Source organism: Polychytrium aggregatum, assembly GCF_025602895.1.
Source record: "Polychytrium aggregatum strain JEL109 chromosome Unknown BJ171scaffold_32, whole genome shotgun sequence".
NCBI lineage: Eukaryota > Fungi > Chytridiomycota > Chytridiomycetes > Polychytriales > Polychytrium > Polychytrium aggregatum.
In genome coordinates, this window is record NW_026516234.1 from 426,924 (window position 1) to 451,204 (window position 24,281).

The window sequence follows — 24,281 nt, forward strand, 5'->3', positions numbered from 1 at the left end:
GATGGTCCCATGAAGTTTATTCTTCTCTGGTGATGGTGGTGGCGGCAGTGGCGGAGCTCGCGGGAGCTTGTCGGAATGGAAGGAAGCAGACGAGGGCTGAGGGCATATCCCTTGTACAGCTTCCACGGTGTGGATGGCCATTGGGAACGATGGGGCATGCATGTCCCATCCACAAAGTGGTGGGAAACCCCATCCATCGTGCACGGGGCTCCGTTTGGTTGAGCGTTGGATTGATCTGACTCACTGCTATCTCCCTGACACATTGGATTTCGCATAGGTATGAAGGGTCCAGAATATTGTGATCTAGTCCTGCCCAAAGCAGCGACAACGACCAGTGCGCTATTGCATCCACAGAACCCAAAAGCACCTTATATTGGTTGACTTCATTATTTCGTGTGAAGGTCGCGTGTGATGTGGCTTATGAATGCAGCACCAACAACATCAATCAGAACGAGGGCCAACGCAGCACAAAGCAAGGTGAACCATGAAAACATTGTCAGCAGCAACAGCGACAATAATAATGCATAAACATCGTTCACAACGTTTGCCAGCATCCTGATTGATTTGAAGTTATAGTCGGGGATCCAAGGGAGGATGGCCTTCAGACATGCCCACTTGATTCATTTGATTTTGGGCGATTTTGGGTGAGAGGCAAGTACAGATATTAGCGCTCGATTCGACTTTCGAGTCAGGCTTACATATGCGACGATCAACATGGCTGCTGTCAGTTTCAATATAGCCTCTCTGAGCTCCCCCTCCCCAACAAAAGATCATGGATGGATATGTACACGAGATTGTCTCATCTCGTCCGACCGCGACTTCAAAGTATCACGCAATCCATTTCATCAAGGGACGGCTTACCCATCCAGCGAGCTGTTTCGTGAGCCAAATGGAAATATGCACCAAAATCGCAATTTCGCCTGTTTGAACGATGGCTTCGGACCTTTCGGTCTCAATGACCCTGACGTCAACATTGACGCATTTTCTTTTGCCGCTCTTGATCTAGCGTGTCGGCGGCCAGCAATGCCATTATTTCAGTGATGCGGTACTCCAAGGGTTCATCAGATTTACAGCCTTCGGACAGAGTAGATCGATGCTGAAGAACGCGCTCCACCTTCCAACGCGATAACACCGATATCCCTAACAATAGCACCGACGACAGTAAGAGCAATAAAGCTTCACTACGCACCTGCTCTCTGCCTTCCACCGAGAGGGACGTAGGATGACTATGGTCCAGCATGTCATATGATTCCGCATCAATTGTATCCAAATACGGGCTGGCTTGAGGCTTGGTCGTGTAAAGGGCCGAGTTGTATCGGATGCTGCACAGCGCAGGCCAGAGCTCTTGCAGGCATTCGCTCAGCTTTCTTAATCGGTTCATTGCTCTATCAACATCGGCTAACAGGCGAAGATTTTCTGAGCTTCCTCGGTCGTCACTGCTCATATAGCCATGAAACAAATCGAAAAACTTTCTTATCCATCCAACGCCGGTCAAAATGGTCCACAACAACCAAGCGACTCCGGAGGTGGTGGTGGGGTAGTCCGGAAAAACCTTGGGCAGTCGCCTGTTCTTCTCGAAATCGGAGGGGCGTAAAGGTGCCAATGTTGGCCGATCTGGGCCGTCGGCCGCATATGAACCACTTCGTGACATGGATGGTGTGTTTGAAGTGGTTGGTATGAGCAGCGGCGAGTAAGTTTCCAGCCGGCCGATGGAGTTGTAGATATTGTTCATCAGCCAAACAGTCTAGAAGAGTCGGGGAAAGAGACGTGTTAACTGTGGCTTGAGTAGAAACGCTGCTTGTGCACGCTGTAGCTCTGCCAGAGGACTCAAGTTCCACGTAAGCTACATCTGCCGCAGCCACAGTAGCTCAGAGGCTGGGATCCATCTGGGGCTGTGTCTCGGTAGCTTGACTGAGGAACAGTGACTCTCTGTCTCACTAATTCAAAGGGAGCTCGAGTTCTCCAACAAAGCCCTCCCCCTTTGGGCCACTCAATCCAGCCTCTTGTTGTTACCGTAGTTTTGATTCCTGATTCTTCGTCCTTCTGGAACACGGGTTCATATTTTTCCTCGCCAAGCATGGATAGAAGGTGTTGTCGAACCGCAGGGCCAGCATTCGAAAGCGGGGAAACAGTTGAAGGACGGGGTTTCGGAAGATTGCCCGGGACATTCGAAAGACTCAACGTCGGTGAGGAGGATTTCAACAGCGCAGAATATGATCCTTCTAAGGCATCAAGAGTGCTTCGCAAATAGTCGCTGCTGTAAGCAAACATGACCCTCTCCAACATGTCAAGAAAATCCATGCCTGGAGACAATCGCTTTGTGATAATGTGGCCGGAATGTGTGGAGCGCCTGTCTACTGTATGTCGGACCGCCGAAAACAAGTCGAATTGCACAGATCGCTCAATGAAGATGCGGAGCAAAACTGAATAAAAGGCAAAGTTGTGGACAATGAAAAATAGCCTAAACATCGAGTTTGTAGATTGATCTTGTGTTAGAGAGGTCGCCGTGTCGGATCCACAGGCAACACAGTGATCTCGCGATTTTCAGGGCTTGGGAGCCTACCAGGATTCATCAAGATTATTCGGCTCGTATGGCGTGATATATTTGAGCCAGATTTCGACAATCTACAGAGATTCCCTGGTCGTTAGAGCATGATGGGATGGAGTCTCGGTCTTTGGTCACAAATCACGAATCTTACTGAGGAATAACCTTCATCGATTGGCCAGAACTCGAGAGAGTTGTGGAAAAAATGAAAGAGTTTCTTTTGGAGGGAAGAAATGACCCGTCGCTGTATGATAACCTCGACAGGTTGATCTACCCATGGACTGACGTCGTGAAGAGGAAGCCCCGTGAAGATATCTTGGAGATTAGACTTGGAAAGATGGGCTACCAAAGTGTGTATGCATTTGATCCTGAGTGATGATGGGCGCTCGTAACGCTGGATTGTTTCATGCGTGAAGTTGATCAGAGATGGGTATGTCCTTGGAGCACCTTAACGATCGTATTGCGGCACCGGCACCTCCCGATCCTGGCTGCAGTGATGCTGACTACAACTTACATCCTCAGCCACGCGGTATCCTTGGGTGATCCACTGGTCCGAGAGAATAACGCCTAGAGCCTCACTCATGGACAGGATTATGAATCGTTGACTGGGGTTGCTTGCGAGGCTATCTCTATAAGTATATCAAAGTATTTCAGTGTGCTATGAGCGCTTCCACTGCAAACAAACAATACCCATCCATGCACAGCCTCGAGGAGCAAAGCATGCGTCGTGGTACACGTGAGGCCGGCGACATACAATGACGTGATAACTGTGTCGGCCGAGGCAGCTGTCAAAGTAGAGGGCTGCGGTACCAGCGGGATAAAGTACTTGATATACATTGTCACAAGTTGAAGGTAGAGAGCGCTAAAACTCTGCATGTTGTCCGCCTTGGTAGAAAGCGGATTCTTGAAACCAATCTGGAGTTCCCGCGAAAGCTTGGACAGATATTGCCCTCCAGTACTCTCGGCCGCACTCGCCTTCAGAATGCGAGGAACAAGGGTTGGGTGCGACTTAGTGCCGAGGCTTAGATTCAGCCGCTCGATCAAGTCGCTCCAGCTCATAGCTTTTTAAACACTGACCACTCCTGTCGCTCGCTCGCCGCTGCCCTGAGCCACAGACGACGCAAAGCTAAACATGAAGTACTCGAACATATCTGTGTGAGAGGGAAAAGCCGATTAGCTTCCATGGGTGTAGATCAGAAGCTGTCTGCAGGGCACTTCCAGCTCATCGCGTGTTCGATCAGTGCCCCTACTGAAATTGACGGATTTGACGGAGCTTATCCGTGGCTTTGAATTGTCCGACTTGCTCGCAATTGAGTCGTGGGACTTTGATGAAGATAGCTCGTCCATTATAAGCACTCGTCGATAAAGCGCTGGCAAAGACTTGTAGTCCATGCCCTCAAAGGCATTCGTGACATAGCTCTACGGTGCGATGGGACGCAGATCAGTCATGAGTCATCGATACTTGGCGAGGCAGTGTGCGCCATCGGGATCAGGGTTCGGACGCCGAGCGTGTTATATCGGTGGTAAATGCAAGGGCCAGCTGTCGCCTCCGAACAACGGGGTGAGTCAGGTGTAAAACAGAGTGCCGAGTCGGGGACACACAGGCAACCAGCGTCATCGATTGTGTTGTGGGATTGCAAGGCGCGATGCCGAGCTCGTTGAAACCGAGCCCGTAGACATCACGTAAGACTGGCCACTATGCTGGGCGAGACACCGAAACCGGGAGTAACGTACAGGGAGTCTCTCGACAGGGACCTCGTAAGCCAGGCCAGAAGTCAGAGCTGCGTTCTGAAGTAGTTTGAGCAAGAGTCCGGTTGGCGACAACAGATCTATCAAGAGTCGTCGCTCATCCGGGGACATCGAGAAATGAATAACCCCGCTGAACGGGTCGAATGAGGAAGACATACGGTCCAGTCAGCATCCACGACAAGAACTTGAACACAATTTTTCTGCCATGAGGGCTGCTGGAACGATCGGACTTACGGGTAAACACGAGAGCCAAAGAGATACGCGCAGAGAGCCGGGAGCGATTGATAAAACTCCTCAAACTTTGAATCGCCCTGATCTTGGACGGTTGCCCAGAGTTTCAGAAGCGTCTGCCCAACTTCCCGAAAGGGACGGTGGGTCTGTAGGAACTGGTCGAGCTTCTCGTTCTGGCTCATGTCGACAACGGCACGCGGATATGGGCTGGAGATGGAGCGAACGGGCTGGCCCGATGACGGGGGGCGGTCCCTGGCCAAGGCCAACCCAGGCGGTTCGAGTGCGGGATGTGTCATCCAGTGTCTGTGGAAATTGGAGGGCCCGTGCGGGGCCGAAAATGCGCCAATCGGCAGCGCGCCCGGTGCTGTGCGGGTGGCTCTTGCCAGGGCTCCGGTGGCGAAGAGGCGGACTGCGTCTGGCCTCGGCCTTTGCTCTGCGCTCTGCCTTCGTCTCCGAGTCCGCCACCAGCACTGCCTGGCGACCAGCATATCCCCCGCCGCATCCCCAGCATGAACTTCAACCTGGTCGAGCTTGAGGATCATCCGGTCCACGGCCACAAAACACAGGTTTGGTCCCGCGCGCGCGCCGCCAGTCGATAGAAGCGGCAGTGCTTTGTGTTGGCACTGATGGCACCCCGTCTTGTCCGCTGGGCTCCAGTTTTCGTTCACAAAGGAGACGTATACATCCACAACCAAGACAAAGGATGGAGCTGTCGTGCACCACTACGAGAGCCACTCGAGCAGCACCCCTGCTGCTCGCTCGCCTCGCAAAAAGGTTCGCCGTGTGTGTTGCTTGGAAAGCTTACATGGTTCCTGAAGCACAGGACTGTTCCCGACTGTTCCCGACAAAGGGGATTCTCTCCTAACATGGGCTGTTCAATCGCTGCCAGGCGCTGTTGATCGGCATCAACTACATTGGCTCCAAGCACGAACTCAAGGGCTGTATCAACGACATCAAAAACATTCAGTCGTGGCTCTTGAAGCGCGACCCGGCCTATGGCGAGCATCTGGTGGTTCTCCGTGATGACCATGAAAACCCGGTGCATCATCCGACACGAAACAACATCATCAACGCAATGCGTTGGCTTGCTCTCGATACAGCTCCCGGAGATCGACTCTTTTTCCACTACTCTGGCCATGGCTCCACGGCACCATCTCACGATAGCTTAGAGGACGAGCCCACCGGCCTCGACGAGACGATGGTTCCCGTTGATTTTACAACAAACGGCTTTATTATCGACGACGATATCCACGACATACTGTGCAAGCCCATAGCCTCTGGGGTGCAACTGGTTGCGTTTGTTGATTGCTGCCACTCAGGCACAATCTTCGACCTCCCGTACACATATCGCCCCGGTAAGCGCCTTCGGATGTGCTCAACATACGAGGGTACCAGTCATTCCGTGGGCGCACGAGATGCGCGGGCGGTGAAATTTGAGCTGTTGACCGTGCGAGCGTCTCCATCCGAGGAAACGTTGAAAGAATTTCGGTGAACATCCTCTAAGGCTCCGCTCGTCGACAACTTGGGCTGTGGCTGCGAAGAGGAGCAAAGTGGACTGAACTGACTGAATCCCCAACAAAACCCTTGCAGATGGCTCCCTTGACATTGTCGTCAAGAGCAACAACTCCATCATTGATGCGCTTCATCCCACAGTAAGTAAATCCTGGAATCAATACCGATTGGAAATGCCGCGCGGTTCCGTTAACATCATCTCGATCTATGAACCAGGGCGGGTTCTTCAAACTCTTGACAGAGCATTTTCAATCGACTGACCATCAAGACATGCTCGAAGTGCTGCTCCATCATGGCGTTTCCCGCGACCAGATCGCCACACCGGCCCCTATTCCCTCCAGAAACAAGACATGCGGCGCCATCTTTCAATTTTCTGGTTGCAAAGACGTGCAAACCTCTGCCGACGCAAAGATCTCGGGGCAGGCGCGCGGCGCATTGACGTATGCTCTGTTGGCTGTCCTTGCCAAGAAACCACACCCAACATATACTGAGCTCCTGCAAGACATCCGTGACATTTTGAGACCAACGTTCACTCAAATTCCCCAACTTTCCACGGGTTATCTGGTATGTATCCGTCGTTCTGTCTGTGAGAGAGCAGGGTTGGCAACGCTGCCCTCCAATTTCAGAAGTGTCACACTAACCCCTTCCATACGACACGTGGCCACGTTCGCCGAACAAGACGGATGTGCACAGCGTACGATTTGAGATTTAAGGCCGCACGGAAAGAAAGCCAGATGACAGCCACCAATTTAGTAGTACCCAGCTTGAATACCCGACTTCCCCTCCCCACCACCACTCGAAAGTTGCTTCCTCCTTGCCATGGCAAGTTGGATGCAAAATGGCAGCTTTGTCCTTGATTGTGCAGCATCGGATTGAATGGGAGGACCTTCCAGTACATGTCCGCTCTGCACCAGGTGAATATATGTGTTTCCCAAAGCCGGAACCTCTGCCGGAGATAGGGGGGGGGTGATTCCACACGTGAGCATTACTCTTGCAATCGGTGTCTGGTGTCTCGATTGAGACTTCGATTTGGAGAAACCAGCACCGCTCTATAGCCGTTTGCTCGGGATGAAACGGGACGGCGCCAATTTATGCTCTACTGGTGCGTCGCCCCTTGCTTGTGGTTACAAGCAATCCAATAAAAAACGGGACACCCGGGTTTTTGACCATTCATCGAATATTTTGTTACCCAATGTTATCGCGCGCTGGCCATGACCATTCGCCACACATCCGACTTTCGCACCGCCGCATTGCGATGCTACGATCTCATCCATAGCCTGCGTAAGGTCGCCTCCATATTCAGTGTATCCAAGAGCACCATCCATCGATGGCACCGAGGATGCAAGCTGGATGACCCATCCCGGGTCCCAGCTCGCAGATCCACTTTCTTCGAGCAGGCATGTCCAGTCATTCGCACCCTGATTGAACAGGACCCGTTCCAGACTGGTCCTGTGTTGCGATGCAAGCTCGAGTCCATCCTCCAGAGGAAAGTATCACTCTCACTCTGCCACACTGCCATCCACCGAGCAGGTCTCTCACACAAGAGGGCAACACACCTCTACAAGTCCAAGCGACTGGATGAGCGAGTGGCACAGTTCAGGAACCAGGTCCGCTCCATCGACCCGCGGCGATTCGTTTTTGTCGATGAGACAGGGATCAGGAGATCCATTTTTCCTCTTTACGGATACTCACCGAAGGGTGCTCCGCTTCGCCAGCGCAATCACATGAAACACAAGTCTGTCTCAGCTGCATTTGCCATCAACCACTCTGGTGTGCTGCATCGCATGTACATCCCCACATCATTCAAGACACACTCGATGGTCGAGTTCTTTGAGCGAGCGGCCTTCCCAGATGACTCTGTGGTTGTGATGGACAATGTCAGCATGCACAAGACAATGGCTGTCCTGGACTGCATCGAGCGCCGAGGATGGTCAGTGATCTTCACCCCACCTGCCTCACTCGACTTCAATCCCATCGAGAACTTCTTTGGGGTTGAGTCCCCACCGATTTGGGGTTGAGCTCCTCCAATTTGGGGTTTAGTCCCCCAATCACGCCGCCATTTTCGCGTTCACATCCCTGGCTTGAACCTCTCGGCGATTTTTGAACAGGGTCACTTCCCCAACCAGCCCGCGCAGACGGGTTCCTGCTCTCGGGTATAAATGCCACACCTTCGTCCTGCTGCTTTCTTCCCTCATCTCGCCTTGATCTGATCATCGCGCTATTGTACGATAAAAAAAAAGTCTCTGTTCTGACCAGTACCACTGGCAGGCATCCAGCATCCTCTGCCCCCATGCCTCCGAAGCGCAAGGGTACCGGTGATGGCCAGCCTCGGCCACCAGGCCCAAGAAAGCCAAGTCACAGTCGGAGCCTGTCTCTGGTTCGTATTCTGACCCCACGCATGCTTGGTCGTCTGTTGCTCCGTCGCTCACCACCACTGCTTCTGCAGATCCAATGGATGTCGATCCCACCGAGCCTGGTCCATCTACTTCCTCGAGTACTGGCAAGCGATGTCCCAAGTGCGATGGCACCGATCACGAACGTTGCAACACCAACAAGTGTCCCGAATACCGGCCCCTCAAGAGTTCTGTCGTCCCACTCGTGGATGGAAGGTCATCCGCCCCTCAGTTCAGCTGCTTCAAGCAGACGATGGATGGCTGTTGTCTCAATCCCGCTCTCCGCGACAAGATCCAGGCCACCGTCGAGGCCATGACCCAGATCCAGTTCGAGGCATCCAGGCTGCTCAACCTGCACATCCTCCGGTGCATCGAGCAGGATCTTCCCGTCCCCGTCATCTCCAAGTCCACCCCTGCTTTCATCCGCCAATGCTTCACGATTGTCGAGGCCGGTGCCCTCTCGCCGACCGGGGACAATGAGAAATACAACGAGCATCTGGTCGCTTCCTTTCGCGACTACCAGACCACTCGGCACGCAGACCTGCCTCCGGCCCCTCGTCTGCCTGATGGTGCTCACAGTCAGCTTCTCACACTGGCTGTCAATGCCTATGCCACCAACTGCACCACCCACCTCGACCTGGCCTACTGGCGACTCCTTCGCCGCTTCTGCGCTGCCGTCTTCCCAGCCAACAAGCATAAGCACGAAGCCATCGAGGCCTGTCTCGAGCTCTTCGAGAAACCAGGGCAGACTCCACCCAAGGCCGATCTCGAGTTCCTCTATCCAGACTTTGGCCACGTCCTGGACGAGTTTCGGTACAGCAACGACCAGGACCGCTTCCGGGCCCTCCATCGCCTCTCACACCATGTGGGAATCCTCGCCCGAGACAAGATGGTCGACGATGTCCACAAGTGGATCGACTGCGACATGCCCGCCCTCCGAGTCACCGAGCTGCAGCGCCAGGCCAAGCTGGACAGCCTCACTACCCAAGGCATTCCCTCCGACGACAAGAGGTTCACCAAGGCCAAGTCTGAGCTCGGCACCACCAAGTCCAAGATCAACAAGCTGGCATCCAGGATCAAGTGGTGCCTCAAGCAGCTCGCTCTGGACACTCCTCCGGCCGTGTGCACGATGGTTCCTCTATGCACCACCAAGGCCAAGTATGTCAAGATCGACACCGTCGCACTCTGGGAACTCCTGGGTCCAAAGAAGCGCCTTGGACTCACCAGGGACAAGCTCAAGGAAGAAGGTGAGGACGGTGTCAACAACCAGGATCGTCTCTGGCGCAGTTGCTTCAAGCTGCGTAGTTCCCTCTTCCAAGAGCGGGTCAGGGACAAGAAGCTGTTCAACTACGAGATCAGCACCGATGGCATTGGATGCACCATCGGTCTCGTCAAGTTTCTGCCTCGAACCGATCACACCGAGACCATCGAGCCTCCTCCGACTGCCGAGCAGCGCATCCAGGCCCACATCGGCGACCCAGACCCCGACAAGACCACTTGGATTGGCATCGATCCTGGAGTCGGCTCCATCTTCACGGCGGTCATCCAAGCACCGGGCCACCAAGACGAGGTGGTCTCATTCTCCAATGGCCACTACCAGCACATGTGTGGCCACAAGTCCAATACTGAGTGGCACAACACCATGAAGTATCGCCTCGACATCGAGACCTGGATGTCGACCACTCCCTTCACCCAAGGTGTCGTCCTCGGAGGCTTTCAAGGTCCATCTCACCCATGTCCTGCGACCGGAGCTGCGAGTGCAGCTCGACTTCCACCTTGGCAAGAAGGCCCGTCACCATCGATTCACGGGCCACAGGAGACGCCAAGTGGCCGTCGACAGGATGTGCAAGGCCGTCCTGAAGCACGCCCCGATACGGACCGATGTGGTGATCGCCTTTGGCAATGCAGTCATGGCGGCAAGGCAAGGGCTATGCATCCAGCCCTCGGAGGCAGCGGTTTGCTCAGGTACTTTGAGCAATTCGAGCACCACCGACGCCGTCCCAATCACCATCATGGAAGCGTCAAGGTAGTCTCGACGAACGAGTTCAACACCTCGCAAGGTGTGCTCCAAGTGCCTGGAGCCAGTTCGGTTGGAAGGACTCGATGCGCCCAGTGTTGCGAATTCCCACTTTGTCAGGAGCTGCAAGAATCCCAGCTGCCGGACAGTGTGGAATCGCGACGTCAATGCGGCGCGCAACATGATCACAGTATGCAGGTCGATTGTGGAGATCGGAGAGCGACCGGCGGTCTTCACTCGGAGGCTGCCAAAGTGATCTGTTTTATTTCTTGTGGCTTTGCTTGACGCAAGCACAGCACATACTACATGTTCATGGAAACGGCTATGTTGTCCCGTTTTTTTTCTGAATAAAGTGTAGTTTGTGGTTCAAGGTGCATTCGACCCTTGGACCGCGCCACACTATCACGTGTCCCCCCCCCCCCAAGCATTCCCGTCCAGCGGCGGCCCTGGTTGCGGCAACCTCCACCATCTCCTCCCCACCCGCCGCGAAAAGCTACCATCACCTACTCGCTCGTACCGGCCATCAGGCGCAACGGGAATAATGCAGCTTCTCCAGCATGTTATTGCTGGCAAACCCAATGCTTCACCAGGATCGATGGCGACGGCTCTATTCCGTGACACGCGTTACGTGGTATGGGCAATCCTCGCATCGGAGGCTGCGGTCGAACAAAACGGCCGCCAAGATATGACCACTGTATCAAGAGATATTCTCCTAGAGTCGGGAAGCGTCCCGTCCCATCCCCGAGTGATGCGCCAGAGTCTGATAGACGTCATGGGCATCGTACATGCGTCTTTGAGGCGTGTTCTTCTGGGACGATGCTCAAACCCGGCCCTCAGCGCACGATCCGATTAAAGTCGTCGATGCTTGCTTGTTTCCATCGATTAGATATACGGCTGTGGCGCAAAAATCATTGTTTTTCGGTCCGATTTCACCTTTCTTCAATCTCTTTCGCATCCCGATGATGGCGATTTGGAAGTCAGTTGCGTCGCCATGTCTGGCACAAGCGGCCTGGTATGGTAGAGCGTGGTGGTGTTGAAAGGCCTGGTCTGCTGGCGGCTCGGTTGAGGCGACGATCAACAGCTTGATGCCAAGCCACTCTCTGCTCCTTCAACATATTTTTGATACCGATAATGCTTGTGACGGATTCTAATGCTCGGGGAAACCAGCTCTAACACGCAGTCACTCGCCACCAACAGATCATCGCTGGTTATCGCGATCAAATTGTCCTGTATCTGCCTCATGAAATCGCTCCCAAGGTAAAATTGGGATTCCTCGACGCCGTGGGGGGTTGCTTTGGTTCTTTGTGGACTTTGGCTTGTACGAGGTCAATCGACCAAAGTCGAGCCTTCTAACGACCCTCTGCAATGACTCTGCTCCAGAAATTCACCTGGGAATACTCCGAGACGCTCCAAGCCAATTTTCTTCTCCGTTATCTGGCCTTCCATCCGATGGGATCGTTCCTCGCTGCCGGAAACTACCTGGTGCTGTACACGCAAAGGCCAGATCGAAGTCACCTTTCCGATATCTCTGCGCCGAATCCAGACTCGGCTGGCTCGGATCGTTGGAAAGCGGCATGGTCGACAAGGTATGATGAGAATGTTGCACAAGATGTCTAACACAGCGGATGAGCAAGGCATATCTACCGGGCAGTACGCTCTTTCAAACGCAGCTCATACTAATATTGGGACCTTCTGGGTGCTCTGGTGCAATCTACTGTGTGAGGCAGCTTGGCAAATGACGTCCACAAAGCCGAGTTTTCTCCAGACGGGCATTTTATTAGCACTTTCTCGATGGTAGTTCTGTGCTGCCAATCCTTAATGCTTCCTCGCTATGCGGACGAAGCTCGCGTTAGCTGTCACATTCTGGTGCTTGCACCGGCTTTCGCATTGCATATTATCTGAGTCTACTTTGCTTTTATGTGCTTCCACTGATAAAGTACGATCGGGTAGTCAAGATTTGGTATTCCAAAGAAACAAGCGGAGCTGATTCTGAAGACGTCGATTTCGATTTTACCTATCTTTTGCATCCCCGGTCTGTCGTCAGCACCGAGTGGCGATATAGAGATGCCAAGTATACTAGGTATGGAAGGCCGCTGGACTCCTCGAGAACAGTTGCCTCAGAGCTCAGATCACCGGACTGACTGCTCACGGCTTCAGAGCTAACGATGATATATGCTTTTGGGTGGCCACCAACTTCACTTTGCAGGGTTCCTGCGGACAACGTCCTTATGACCCTTTCGCTGGACAATATCTGCCGACTCTGGAGTCAGACGACACAGCAGTTTCCCTTTGTCTTCCATATGGCCGCACTGATCAATCCACGATCATTTCCTGGCTCGAATGAGGACCTAACAACGGCTGATGAGGGGCTCAGTCCCGTTCATTGGATTCATAGCGAAGCTATCAATGAAGCTCTCGCTTTGCGCGAGATGGAGGAAAGCAAGTATCGAAAGAAAAAGAATGCCAAAGGAACCACAAATGAGCGCCGAAGTAGAAGAGTGAAAGAAAAGCTCAAAGACTATCCAGACATGCTCTTTCGAATCGAGCCGACCGGATCTATGATCGTGTGGGGTGTCCAGGTATGAGTTGATGGCTTCCATCGAATGACACGCTTATGGCCCATGCGCACGATATCACTTTCCAATGCAGCCAATGGCGTCGAACAAGATGGCGGCGAACAAGACGACCGGGAGAATTGACTTGTGTGCTAATGACTTCTTGGTCCTCCAGCATCTGACCAGCAAGCCCAGGTGCATACCCAAAGTTCTAGTCATCATGCGCGCCGAAGACTCGTTGATCCGATCTGATTACGAATTCTTCCTCGGAAACGTCTTTGTTTTTTGCAACAGGCCTGCGATACAACATTCGTGTAGGTCTTGTTGAGATCGGCGTTTGCACAACCAGCCATATTGGGCGGGAATCGTGGCTGAAGCACAGGTGGCTGCGAATGCTCACTCTTACATTTGAATGCCCACAGCCATATACTTCCCCGCCGAGCTGCTTTTCCTCGGCCAAGCAGTTGACGGAAGCGTCAACGCATATATTATGTCGCTGGATGAGTTCCTTGGAACTTCAATCGGCAATACCTATCTTCGCTTAACGTATTCGTGGTGTGGGCATCGAGCGAGCGTCAGACGTGTCACTCGTCATCCAAACATGCCCTTTGTGTCGACAACAGGACGAGATGGTGAGCTCATCATTTTCGAGACGACGAATCCCAAGGTAAGCTGTCAGGATCCGCCAATTCTAACGCTTGGACTTTTGCGCTAAACATTTTCGATGCGCGCCGCGCTTCGACGTACTTCATGCTATTATTGTTTGTCACGAATTCCAGATCGGAGCACGTACAACCTCGGGGCTGGATGCGCTTGGTGGCCGGACCGGGGCCTTTTCAGAGCATCCTCTCCAAGCATGGATACCTGGAGGTGGGTGACTAGTGCAATGATGGCCCTTGCCGTGCTCATGTGTGCAGATTATATCCCAGCCAAGTTTTTGCAGTTCCTCAATCCAACTGCTGCGCTCTCCAACAGTGCCTCTCCTCATTGCATACGAGAAAAGTGAACTGAGCATCGTTCACGTACAAGCTGGAAGGGTGATTCAAAGCACCGCAGTTGTGGACAGCTGGATCCCGGACTTGGCGATGATCCATCTTTATCATGATGGTGGCGAGGATGTCGCCTCGGTGGAGTCCTTGGTCCAAGCCCGATATTACCTCATTGGCGTGGCCAGAGATACAACGGTTTATGTCTGGACCATAGAGCTTGGGCCAACAACGAAAGTAGCCACGACATTAGTGGCGGCAAATCGTCTTGAACTTTCGTCGGCGTTGAAATACGTTGTCGCCACCGACAGTCTGTCCACGGTCTATGGCCCCGTTGCCCCTCTCGGACCCCACTTATTCATGACTGTATGCGAAGGCGATGATGCGACGCTTTGGCATATCAATGGTGGTTCCTTTCAAAGCATTGCGAAGAACTCCTCGTGGGTGCCTGTGTCAAGATTTAAGCTGGAAGCCGAAGGAGTCCTGGGGATCTATCCGCATACTTTTGGCAAGCTGGCTATTCGTACGTGAGCTTGCTGACTCGAGTGCTTTTCATGACCTCAATGGCCTCGATGGCTTTCTCCTGTATTTGCGGAGTCACCATGAGGTTCGAGCGAGGCTTGATTTGTGGGGCAGTGGGAATCATCCAACAAATGGGGGCAGTGAGCAGTGAGCAGTGAGCAGCGAACTAAGCTATTGCTTTCCGATTTATAGATCGTCAAGTCATAGGTGGCTCAAGGGTTGAGGTGTGGTGCAACAATATATCGAGCCTCTCTTACCGAAAGGAATGGGAACTTACGACACGGTAGGCTCTATTCTGCATTCCATGAGCGTCACATCAGTTGCTTCGGACCTCCTGGTCCCGCAATTGGAGGGTCACATTTGCCCAGCAGCACGTGAGAGCACAGCATACTCACTCGAGCCTTGGTGTTTTCAGGGATGATATTGTTGGTCTGGATTGGTATTTCACCTCCGATGGACAGCATCTTCTACTCTGCGGCCACCCCGACCGAGTTGAGATATATGGCCAGCAGCGAAGGAGAGCCAACGAAAATTTGCCAAGCTGGTCGACTATAAGCAACTTCACGGCGCTGGGGTGAGTGGCTAGGACGAGATGGAGCTATTCCCCTGACTCTGCTGTCGTCTCGTGGCTGCTCTCATGCAGCTCTGGATAGCAGCCATATTTATTGGCGCGGGGTATTCGCTTGATCCAGCTTGCAATGTAATGCGTAGCCATGGCCAGCTGATGCGGATCTAACTCCCCCCAGAACCGAGATTGTTGCCTGGCTGGGCAACGGGTCCATTCTTGTGGGAAAGAAAGACCATATTGACATTTATGACAAGTGGTTTGAAGATCAGTCCGATACAAGCTCCCCATACAACATATTTGTTGGAGCCAGTCGACTTAATGGCTCACTCCCAGAGCATCATCCGCTTGTTTTGATCCAGAATTTGATTTGGGGTATGAATGATAGATGATCAAGTCGTTTCGTGCAGATTGTCGGCCCTGCCAGGCAACTGAAATGCTAATACGTTGCCTCGAAACAGGTCACTATGATCTTGTCAAGTATCAGCTGTCGTTTCTTCATCGCTTCGTTCAGTTGTTATTCCAATCCAATCGAACCATAATCGATGTGCCCGTGCCGTTATGGAAACTTTTTGAAGACGAGGTATGAATGCGCAGAGCTCTGTTCCCGAATATGGAAAGCAAGCTCGGCCGACGTGCATTCGTGCCGGTGTACCAATCAGGCAGTCCAGCATTGCCCTGCATGGCTCTGCCTTGTGTCTTGGGCCTTATGCCTTCTGCCTCCGATTTTGTTGCAAATAACTCGCTTTGCTGATGAAATATGGCCCTTCAGGCATCCCCGGCAGCAAGCATTCAGCATTATGATTCGCTATTCGCGGCCGAGGATGGTCAAAGGTACAAATGTGCTTGATAAACAAGGTCTTTGGGCGCCGTTGGTTGTCCGCCTCCGGCGTTTTGGCCGCACGACGCAGCGCCATTGTCGTTTCTGCAAGAGTTAACGTTGCAATCGGGATGGGTGTGCAAAACCCTATCGTTTGTGCTGTAGGGATCAAACAGTCGTCGGCGAATTTACATCCTCCCAGGCGACCTTTCTTTCCGAGCAGCTTACATATGTATCCCTTCCGCGAATCACCAACGTCGACCAAATGCTGCTCGTTGCCCTCATTGATACGTTTTCTCAGGTGCAGCGATGAGCATGAGTGAAGCTTGCAGGGGGTGTGAATCGCGATTCTTGATAGCGAGTGCCAATCGACAAAAGTGATTGGTGGTACGGAGAGGAGGAGAGTATCGACAAAGTAACATTGATCGAGAGCGGACGGACGGACAGACCGCCTCAGGCATTTGTTATTTGCTGTAGGTCCGCATTTCGCTTACCACACGTTGTATATTTGGCGTACCCGCGTTTCTGCGTCCCGACATTGCGTAGATCGAGGCTCAGAAGCGCTCTCTCGACGAAAATGGCGGCCGATTCCTGCTCTTCATGAAGTTGTGGCTATTTTCGCAAAAGTCGTTCCCTCCTGCAATGAGGTCAATGGAGCTATCGTCCAGGGATGTGGCCTGGGCCTATTTCAGTGAGAGTCAGGATCTACTCATCGAGAGCTGTAATGCTGCACTTGGCTCAAAGTTGAATTGGAAAGATGCTCGGGCTTTCGGCATGGGCTACTGGATCAAGAATCTGGAGAGTCTGGTAGGTATCTCATTGGCTACCAGCGGCAGAGTTTGTCTCTGGTCACGCACGACGATGTGAGGAACTAACCCAGTCATGTTTTCACATCATGCGTCTATGAAATTGCTGTCGCGTTACTTTGAAAGCGCCGTGTCATCGAATCGATTGCCCGCAACCAGTACATGGCAAACGATGACAAGAACCCGGTTGACTGTTCCTTGTTTTACATCGCTATGAGGAAGAAGAATGTTCTCTTGGGGCTGTGGAAGTTGGCAAATGCCCATCCAGAGCAGGCCTCAATGCTTCGCTTCCTGGCAAATGATTTTGCCGAGGAGCGATGGAAAAAAGCAGCTATCAAGAATGCGTTTGCCTTGTTGGGCAAGCAACGTTACGGTGGGTGCCGAATCAATCTCATAGCCAACATGATGCTTCCAGCTCTGTCCCGCTCTGTGGGCTCGTGAAAGATGGGCCAGTGAGCAAGGCTATCAAAGCCAACACCGCTAATAGACTGATACATCGATCGACAGAATACGCTGTGGCGTTTTTTCTTCTTGGAGACAGTCCAAAGGATGCCGTCAACGTTTGTTTCAAACACCTCAATGACCCCCAACTGGCATTAGTGATATGTAGACTATTTGAAGGTTTGTCTTCATCATTCGACTTGCCTTTGAAAGGGAAGGCCGGCTTCCTGCGACCCGAAATAACACGGAAGCCTCTGAATCTGTCGCAGGCGATGAAAGCTCACTCTTGTTGGACGTTGTGACAACAACGCTGATCCCCGAGGCTTTGCGGAGAGGCGATCGTTGGCTTGCTTCTGTTGCCTATTCCATTATAAAGAAGCGCTCAGAAAGCTTGTTGGTTACCCTGGTTCGTGGACGCTGTCGAAGGCTGTCATCATCATCACTTCTGCAATGGTGTATTGCTGCTGACGATTTGCCCAAATGCTTTCACAGATGCCGATGGACACATTCATCCCCGACAGAGAACCCGATAGCGTCCACGCGCCAGTTGATCCGGAGCTACTTGTCCTATTTTACCACTTGAAGGGGTATTACAAGTCCTTACGCATTGCTCTCCCGCAAACGCCTCCAGCACGAGAGGCCGAGTTCATATGCCAGTGCGCTGAAGCTTATATCGAAATGGGATGCCCGCTCTTGGCCCTTCAAATCATGAAGCGTTTGGAGCCGCTGCGCGAAGAGCAACTTCGACAAGACGCATCAAAATCCCTTGAGTGTGCAGACAAGGGTCACGATATCGGTACTACTGAAGCTACAGGCGTCATGAACTGGAGGGATCATGGCCCTGGAGGCACCGCGACAGCTACTACCACTGGCGCAGGTCCTCCAACAGCCAGCGAAATCCATGAAAGTATTGACTGGAGCCAACCAGTCGCCACCCAAACTTCTGCATCACTCGATTGGAACCAGCTCGGCGGAGCGCAACGCGCCGATCAGTTCGACTGGGGTGCGCCCGTTTCCAATCAGGATGACGGATTCGACTGGGGTCAGCCTATAGGCTCGACATTTCCCTCGGCTCTTGGAACAGGAGCCAGTATGTTCGATGAGTACAAAAGTACACTTGATCACGACGACGATAGCAACAACGACGACGGCATTGATACTGTGTCGCGGGAGATGGTCGGCGACGATGGAGGCAAAAGCCAAGCTGCGAGTGCCTTGGAGGATGTTAACCATGCGCTCGGCCATGTCAGCGGCGAGCAGAGGCTTCAATACGAACTTGAGTGTCGGAATATCATGGTTCACCAATGGATGCTCGCGATGAGGTCGATTCAGGTGAGTTTAGCTCTGATACACGAGCAGCGACGGCAAAATCGCACCCTACAACGGGTTGCTCAACAGGATTGCACAGTAATTGCGATTCATGGTCAATAACGGGATCTGCAATTTAGGCGGTCTACCAATCGACAACAGTCGTCTCGCTAAATATGGACGTCCTGCAAGTCGAAGAAGCCTTCCGAGATTACTTTGAGCGACTGAGGGGCAGTATTTGCCGCCTTTCGAGCCAGGTCTCGATTCCAATAACGTTGATCGAACAGATGCTGGATATATATCCTTTCTGTCAGCGTGGCATATGGCGTCGGTTGATGCTGCCCGCCAATTTGTCGAGGCGATGGCTGCAGTTTCTATTCAGGCGATGCCTCTTGATTGACAGACTCGTCTTACTTATCGCAAAGGTCCTTAACTTGACTCTCTATGAATCATTACGCGTTGCAAGGAAATGGACTCGGTAATCACATATTCCGAGTTTCTTCCACTTCAGGAAACCAGCACCGAGTACGCGACCAAATACGTGAAGTTTGTTGAGGACCAGTGCAACGTCCTCTCACGCATCGTGTTTGGGCCTCCATTGAAGCTTGAAGATAGTGGACACGGAACCGAGTATCACATTTGGCTGGCAAAGTAGGACCGCCTGCGGATTCGATGAGAATGTGGTCACGCTTATCTCAACGCTAACTGTACACCCTCGGCCTTCCCTCACAGGCGTTTGCTGTGGTCGATCGTTCGATGGCAAGACAAAGCACAGAATGGGTCGTGTACCAAGTCACTTCATACAGTCATCATGGGCGCCTCATGTACAGCTTTCCTGGCGATTATCATCTCTCGCTTGAAACAGAAAAGCTATCGAAAAATCAGGTGGCTGCTCTCGCTCTGTGACGGATTTTTCGAGATTCTGCTCGGAAAGAATATGTCCGATCTTTGGCGGATTATCGAATCGATCGTCCGTGATGACGAAATTGATGTGGTGCGTATTTTTGATCTCAGGATCGAGTGTCAAAGTAATGATGCGGGGCATGGTGTAAGACGGATGACTAACAGGACGAGTTTGACCACACAATAGCCAGCAATTGTTACCGAGGAGGCTGCTGCCGATGATAATCGCGAAACCTTTGACGAGCACCAAGATGAGACTGCTGCTGTGTCGGAAGAAACTCGAATGACAGCCGAGCTTCTGGTCCAAACTTTGGTACTACAGCACATTGGCATGACATTTGAGGTGTATGTCTCGCAATCCAGGGCCACCGATTCACTCCTTCCAGAGAGTATGATATTCCTCTCCGATGCTGTCCTCAAACGCCTCTCCCGGCAACTTTACCAACTGCAAGTGACGATGGCAGCCGAATGGAGGCAGCACGAAATGCCGTTGGAGAAAGTCCATTTGGCTCTATCAGAACCAGACGTGAAGGAGCTCTGGAATTTCCTCGGGAATCTCGTCAACATCAATCGAATGCTGCAGATGGCCCTGCCGCCGATTGAGACTGAAAACACACCCAAGCCAGAGGATATGGCTGACGAAATCGCACCAGACAACGGTTTCATGCTGGAGGATCCGTCGATAAACCCTGATTCAGCTGCGGCTCCAAGTGCGGTAACCGCCAAAGTTGACACAGACGCGAGCAATGATTCAAGAGTCGCCTCTGATGCACGCGATGGCACAGTGTTACTCGACAATCAAGTGGTGTTCCGTACCAAGAATATCATCCATTCATTCTCGGTTAACGCAGTAAGGGGTCATTGCTTTAAAGGCGGCGCCAGTTGGCACGACAGAGATGGAGATGGTGGCGATCGTCCAAGACCTGCTGGGTTGTATACTAAACCTCACCCATCTGCGGCAGGGCAATCGCGCGATATTTGCGGTTGGAACTTCAAAGGAAATTTATGAAATTGATGTTGAAGTGTCATCAAAGTATCAAAAGGTATCAGAGACAGATGAGCTTCGAGTTCCGGCAGGATTCCGAGTCTTGGGCGATGGTAACCAAGCCATGAATAACAACGGCACTCGGGAGAAGCTTCGAGCCGCTAATTCGGTGCTGCGTCGTTTGATCCTATCTAGACATCGACGGCCCTTATCCCAGAAAGCAAGGCGCCCGTGGACGATCTCGATGGACTGCCAGGTCGAGAGTCACTCGCGACTTTGTCCTTGGACGACGGAGATCGACTCAGTGCTACAAAACGAAACTTGAGCTTTGATTCATTACAAAAGGCTTTGAAAAAATCAATGCACACCTTACGGCGAGGATGTAAGTAGGATGGTTGTGGGTCCTCGAAGCCAGTGTTTGTGCCTTGCATGTAGCGCGAAACAGTTGATGTTGGGGGCATGACCTCACCTCATTATATCTGCTCAGTTTCATCAACACAAGCAATCGATAATGGACAACGGCTCCAGCGAGAAGGGGCATCTGTCGCGATTGACAGCCACCCGTCTTTAAACTACTGTTAGTTTGTCCAAATAGTGAGGAGACTGCATTTTTAGCAAACTCGCGGGTGGCAAAATACTATTCACACTCACGATTTACTTTTCTTCCATGCACGCACAGATCTTTCACCATCGAGTGAAACTTCGAACTCGATTAACCTCTATCACTACGGACAGAAGAAGGAACTTGTTTCGTACACATTTAAATCGGCGGGACGGCTGACTAAGATTCGATTTGACCCTTTCGGTGTTCGCTTTGGTGCGACCGACACCAAAGGAGACTTGCATCTCTGGAAGTTTGACGCAAGTTCCCAGGGTCTTGCTCCAACTCAGACCCTGAGCTGCCATAATGGGCCAGCATACGATTTCCGCTATTTGAGCTCCGGGAGCTTCTTGGCAACTGCGGGGAGCTCCGCGACATCGCTGTAGGTTGCTCGCTGATCCGAGTTGCACTTTCATGGGCATGTCGTGGGGATATGGGCATTCTAATGACGCCATTGACATCATTTGCCAAGAAATGTTTGCATGTGGGACACACTGCTCCCTCAACAGAAACAAAGAGTCAAGGGTATGATGCCGATTTCTCCTTGGAGAGGCGCTCTTGAGCAGTGGTATCCGACATGTGCTCATCATCGTACTTGTTTACGATAGGCTTCACTGTCAACGAAGGAGGATCCCATTCTTTGGTGTACTCCCCTCGCCACAATTTGGTCATATCGGGGGGAAAACGGGGTGACATAGGTAAGTCTTATGAGATGAGCATCCTCGCGATTCACGCTTGAAGCCGGGTCCATTCAATTTGAGAAATTACACAGCTGTTGAATTTCTGATGAGTGTTTATCCAATGTTCAAGCCGTAATTGATGTCAGACAAAGAATATGCCTCAACAACTACTTTGCCCATGACAACACGATTCGGACTCTTGCTATCGATGAAGAACGTGACCTTTTGATTTCAGGCTCAGCAAGTGGCGAGGTGAAGGTGAGCTGACGGACGACCTCGTGCGGAATGGTCATGGCGGAGGAATCGGATGAATTGGACTGGGGGGGGGGACGCTGATAAGATATCGACGGGCGGTTAGTCCAGTAAGGGTGAGGAATACGGGAATTAGTTTTGCCTTCGACAGAAAGATTCTCGACGGCGATGTACACTGGATCTGATGAGATATTATTCGATTAACACGATCTTCTTTCCAAGATTTGGGATCTTGTGTCATTCCAGGAAACACATTACTGGACGCCTGCAGACCCAAAAGGAAGCACAGGATCAGACAGAGTCGGTGATCCGACATGCGGAATCCTCCAGCTCAGTGTATTCGACGGATGGATATACAGCTGTGGAATCGATGGAACCCTCAGACGTTTTACGTTGGATGGAAGTGCATGATACGAAGAATTCATTGGAGATAATACAGTTTCCCACATTCGATATAGCAAGTCCTGCGTGTGTCGTGATGGAGTGGACGATCGACGATCATTGGAGGTGAAGTCTTGATCCTCGAGAAGACCCTGGAATATTGAATCCTGTCAACAATCTTCGGCTTGGTATCCCCCAGGACGCTCAAAACCAAGCTGAACAGCTGTTTGAGCAAGGGTGGTCACTCCGTTAGGGTCCAGATGATGTAGTCACCCAGTGAAGAATACGGTGAGGGGGGGGGTTGAACAGTAGGTGAAACTGTTTGGGTCAATAAAGAATGGTCAAAATACAAAATACTCCACGAGTACGATAGGCCGCAAACGGAGAGGAATCGCTGACTGAGAGGCGGTAAGAGGGGTATACAGTAAACTTGACTCGCTTGAAACATGATCCCCGGACGAGCCATCCTGAACAAGGCTGACATTGACAGTACCGGTACAGAAGATTATGGAGGGATGGCCTGAGTGGGGGGGGGTAAAAAGGCTGAGTCTGGATACTCAGGAGAATCTGGGCTGAACAGCGACTGGAATGCTCCCACGTCCGACATTAGACAAGCTCATTGATTGATCCATGACATTAACACAGCGTGCCCAATTGTGCTTGATGATTCAAAATATGGATGGCAAAAGGTAATGAATTGAAGAGTTCGAGGCCGGAAAGAGGAAGCCCAAGAATTGGATGATCAGCTTCCGATTTCAATTTACGATCATTACTATTTGGGGACATTACCTTCTCCCTGCTCACACGCTCCTGTACTAATCAGCGGAACAGAGGGTGTCCAATCACATGGTCAAGAGGAGTGAAATAATGGTGATAAAGACAGTGAATGATGCAACTTAGCGAGGCGAGGACGGAGAGACAAGTGTGACTGGAGTAAAAGGTGATCAAAAAAAGGGAGGGCAATGGTAGGCAACTCACCTGTGAAGTGGTCACGGAGGCAGCGCCTATCACCTTAGGGGAGAAACATGAGAGGAAATAAGATAGCAGACGGACAGCAGCGACAAACCTGAGAAAATACAAAAATCTGACACATGAATGTCGTTGACAAAGAAAATGACACTGACATCTGGCAAATACACGGTCGCTGACATTTGCAGGGAGCACAGAGCGGCGTGTGCACCATAGGAAATAGAGAGAAGAAAAGCGACGAGGGACGAAGGGAGAGAAAAGTGTGTGACGCAGGCAGGGGCACATGTGAAACGGCGCATCAAAGGAGGAAACGGGATCTGAGACACTGTCAATATTCGGCAGCAGAGGAGGGTAAAGTATGAAATATAATTGAATTCAGGACAAGAAACACGACAGAAGCATACGAGAGGCAAAACGAGCTCAAGGAGAGTGGCTTATTCGCCGTGATCATAACCCTGCGCCTTGCCTCGATGGAAGCAGGCGAGAAGACGTCGGCGCGGTTTCGCCGCAGTCGAACGCGATTGAAACTAGAGGTGGAACCCGGATTCTTGCCCGTGCCAACCAATCGTAGCGGATGGTACGAGTCCAGGTCCGAGCGAGGTGGGAAGGGTCAATGGTGTCCATGACAGACCCCAAGGAAACGAGGAGAATCGCACTGACATCGAACCAGGCTCGTCGCCTCCGTCAAGACCGACGTACCAATTGTCGCTGACGGAGATGGACGAACTCAAGCGCCAGTTGGATGACCTCCTCGCCCATGGGTTCATCCGCCCGAGCCAGTCACCGTATGGTGCACCAGTGCTCTTTGTCAAGAAGAAAGAAGGTGATCTCAGGATGTGCGTCGACTATCGCGCACTAAACAAACAGACCATCAAGAACACCTACCCGTTGCCCAGGATCGACGAGTTGATGGATCGTCTGAGTGGAGCAAAGGTCTTTAGCAAGATAGACCTCCGCTCAGGCTACCATCAGATCCGCTATCCACGAGGATGATGTCCACAAGACCGCCTTCAGGACTCGCTACGGACTGTACGAGTTCCTAGTGCTGCCGTTCGGATTG

At 52.0% G+C, this 24,281-nt stretch overlaps 5 protein-coding genes across 5 annotated transcripts; 3 read left to right on the forward strand and 2 right to left on the reverse strand.

The window, feature by feature from the left end:
- Positions 1–329: 329 nt before the first annotated feature.
- BJ171DRAFT_184352 (uncharacterized protein) lies at positions 330–1,904 on the reverse strand. Its single transcript, XM_053106118.1, has 3 exons — positions 1,190–1,904; positions 862–1,002; positions 330–614 (listed from the first exon to the last, which is right to left on the reverse strand). The coding sequence occupies exons 1-3, from the start codon at positions 1,730–1,732 to the stop codon at positions 387–389; spliced, it is 912 nt and encodes a 303-aa protein (XP_052964476.1). The 5' UTR covers positions 1,733–1,904; the 3' UTR covers positions 330–386.
- Positions 1,905–2,422: 518 nt separating this feature from the next.
- Positions 2,423–3,931, reverse strand: BJ171DRAFT_184346 (uncharacterized protein). The gene is made up of 5 exons (XM_053106117.1): positions 3,623–3,931; positions 3,300–3,520; positions 3,060–3,174; positions 2,564–2,939; positions 2,423–2,461 (listed from the first exon to the last, which is right to left on the reverse strand). The coding sequence occupies exons 1-4, from the start codon at positions 3,692–3,694 to the stop codon at positions 2,646–2,648; spliced, it is 702 nt and encodes a 233-aa protein (XP_052964477.1). The 5' UTR covers positions 3,695–3,931; the 3' UTR covers positions 2,423–2,461; positions 2,564–2,645.
- A 312-nt stretch (positions 3,932–4,243) lies between these two features.
- On the forward strand, positions 4,244–6,980 carry BJ171DRAFT_569790 (caspase domain-containing protein; the record flags this gene model as incomplete). The annotated part of the gene is made up of 8 exons (XM_053113587.1): positions 4,244–4,303; positions 4,628–4,981; positions 5,011–5,091; positions 5,183–5,299; positions 5,415–5,880; positions 6,116–6,177; positions 6,254–6,601; positions 6,717–6,980. The coding sequence occupies 8 exons, from the start codon at positions 4,244–4,246 to the stop codon at positions 6,747–6,749; spliced, it is 1,521 nt and encodes a 506-aa protein (XP_052964478.1). The 3' UTR covers positions 6,750–6,980.
- Positions 6,981–10,945: 3,965 nt separating this feature from the next.
- On the forward strand, positions 10,946–19,924 carry BJ171DRAFT_184517 (RAVE protein 1 C terminal-domain-containing protein). The gene is made up of 27 exons (XM_053106119.1): positions 10,946–11,078; positions 11,334–11,459; positions 11,645–11,704; positions 11,828–12,033; positions 12,175–12,241; positions 12,385–12,527; positions 12,654–13,026; positions 13,178–13,316; positions 13,425–13,669; positions 13,782–13,872; positions 13,978–14,511; positions 14,703–14,793; positions 14,926–15,084; positions 15,257–15,450; positions 15,537–15,658; positions 15,848–15,909; positions 16,061–16,196; positions 16,442–16,702; positions 16,828–17,074; positions 17,209–17,322; positions 17,412–17,548; positions 17,635–18,474; positions 18,591–18,748; positions 18,907–19,101; positions 19,183–19,444; positions 19,541–19,666; positions 19,740–19,924. The coding sequence occupies exons 1-27, from the start codon at positions 10,989–10,991 to the stop codon at positions 19,746–19,748; spliced, it is 5,187 nt and encodes a 1,728-aa protein (XP_052964479.1). The 5' UTR covers positions 10,946–10,988; the 3' UTR covers positions 19,749–19,924.
- BJ171DRAFT_184558 (WD40-repeat-containing domain protein) lies at positions 19,563–22,388 on the forward strand. The gene is made up of 10 exons (XM_053106120.1): positions 19,563–19,666; positions 19,806–20,203; positions 20,316–20,396; positions 20,534–20,720; positions 20,826–20,915; positions 21,018–21,321; positions 21,412–21,464; positions 21,548–21,637; positions 21,750–21,877; positions 22,094–22,388. Exons 2-10 carry the CDS (start codon positions 19,811–19,813, stop codon positions 22,280–22,282), a joined length of 1,515 nt encoding a protein of 504 aa, XP_052964480.1. The 5' UTR covers positions 19,563–19,666; positions 19,806–19,810; the 3' UTR covers positions 22,283–22,388.
- The last annotated feature ends 1,893 nt before the right edge of the window (positions 22,389–24,281 follow it).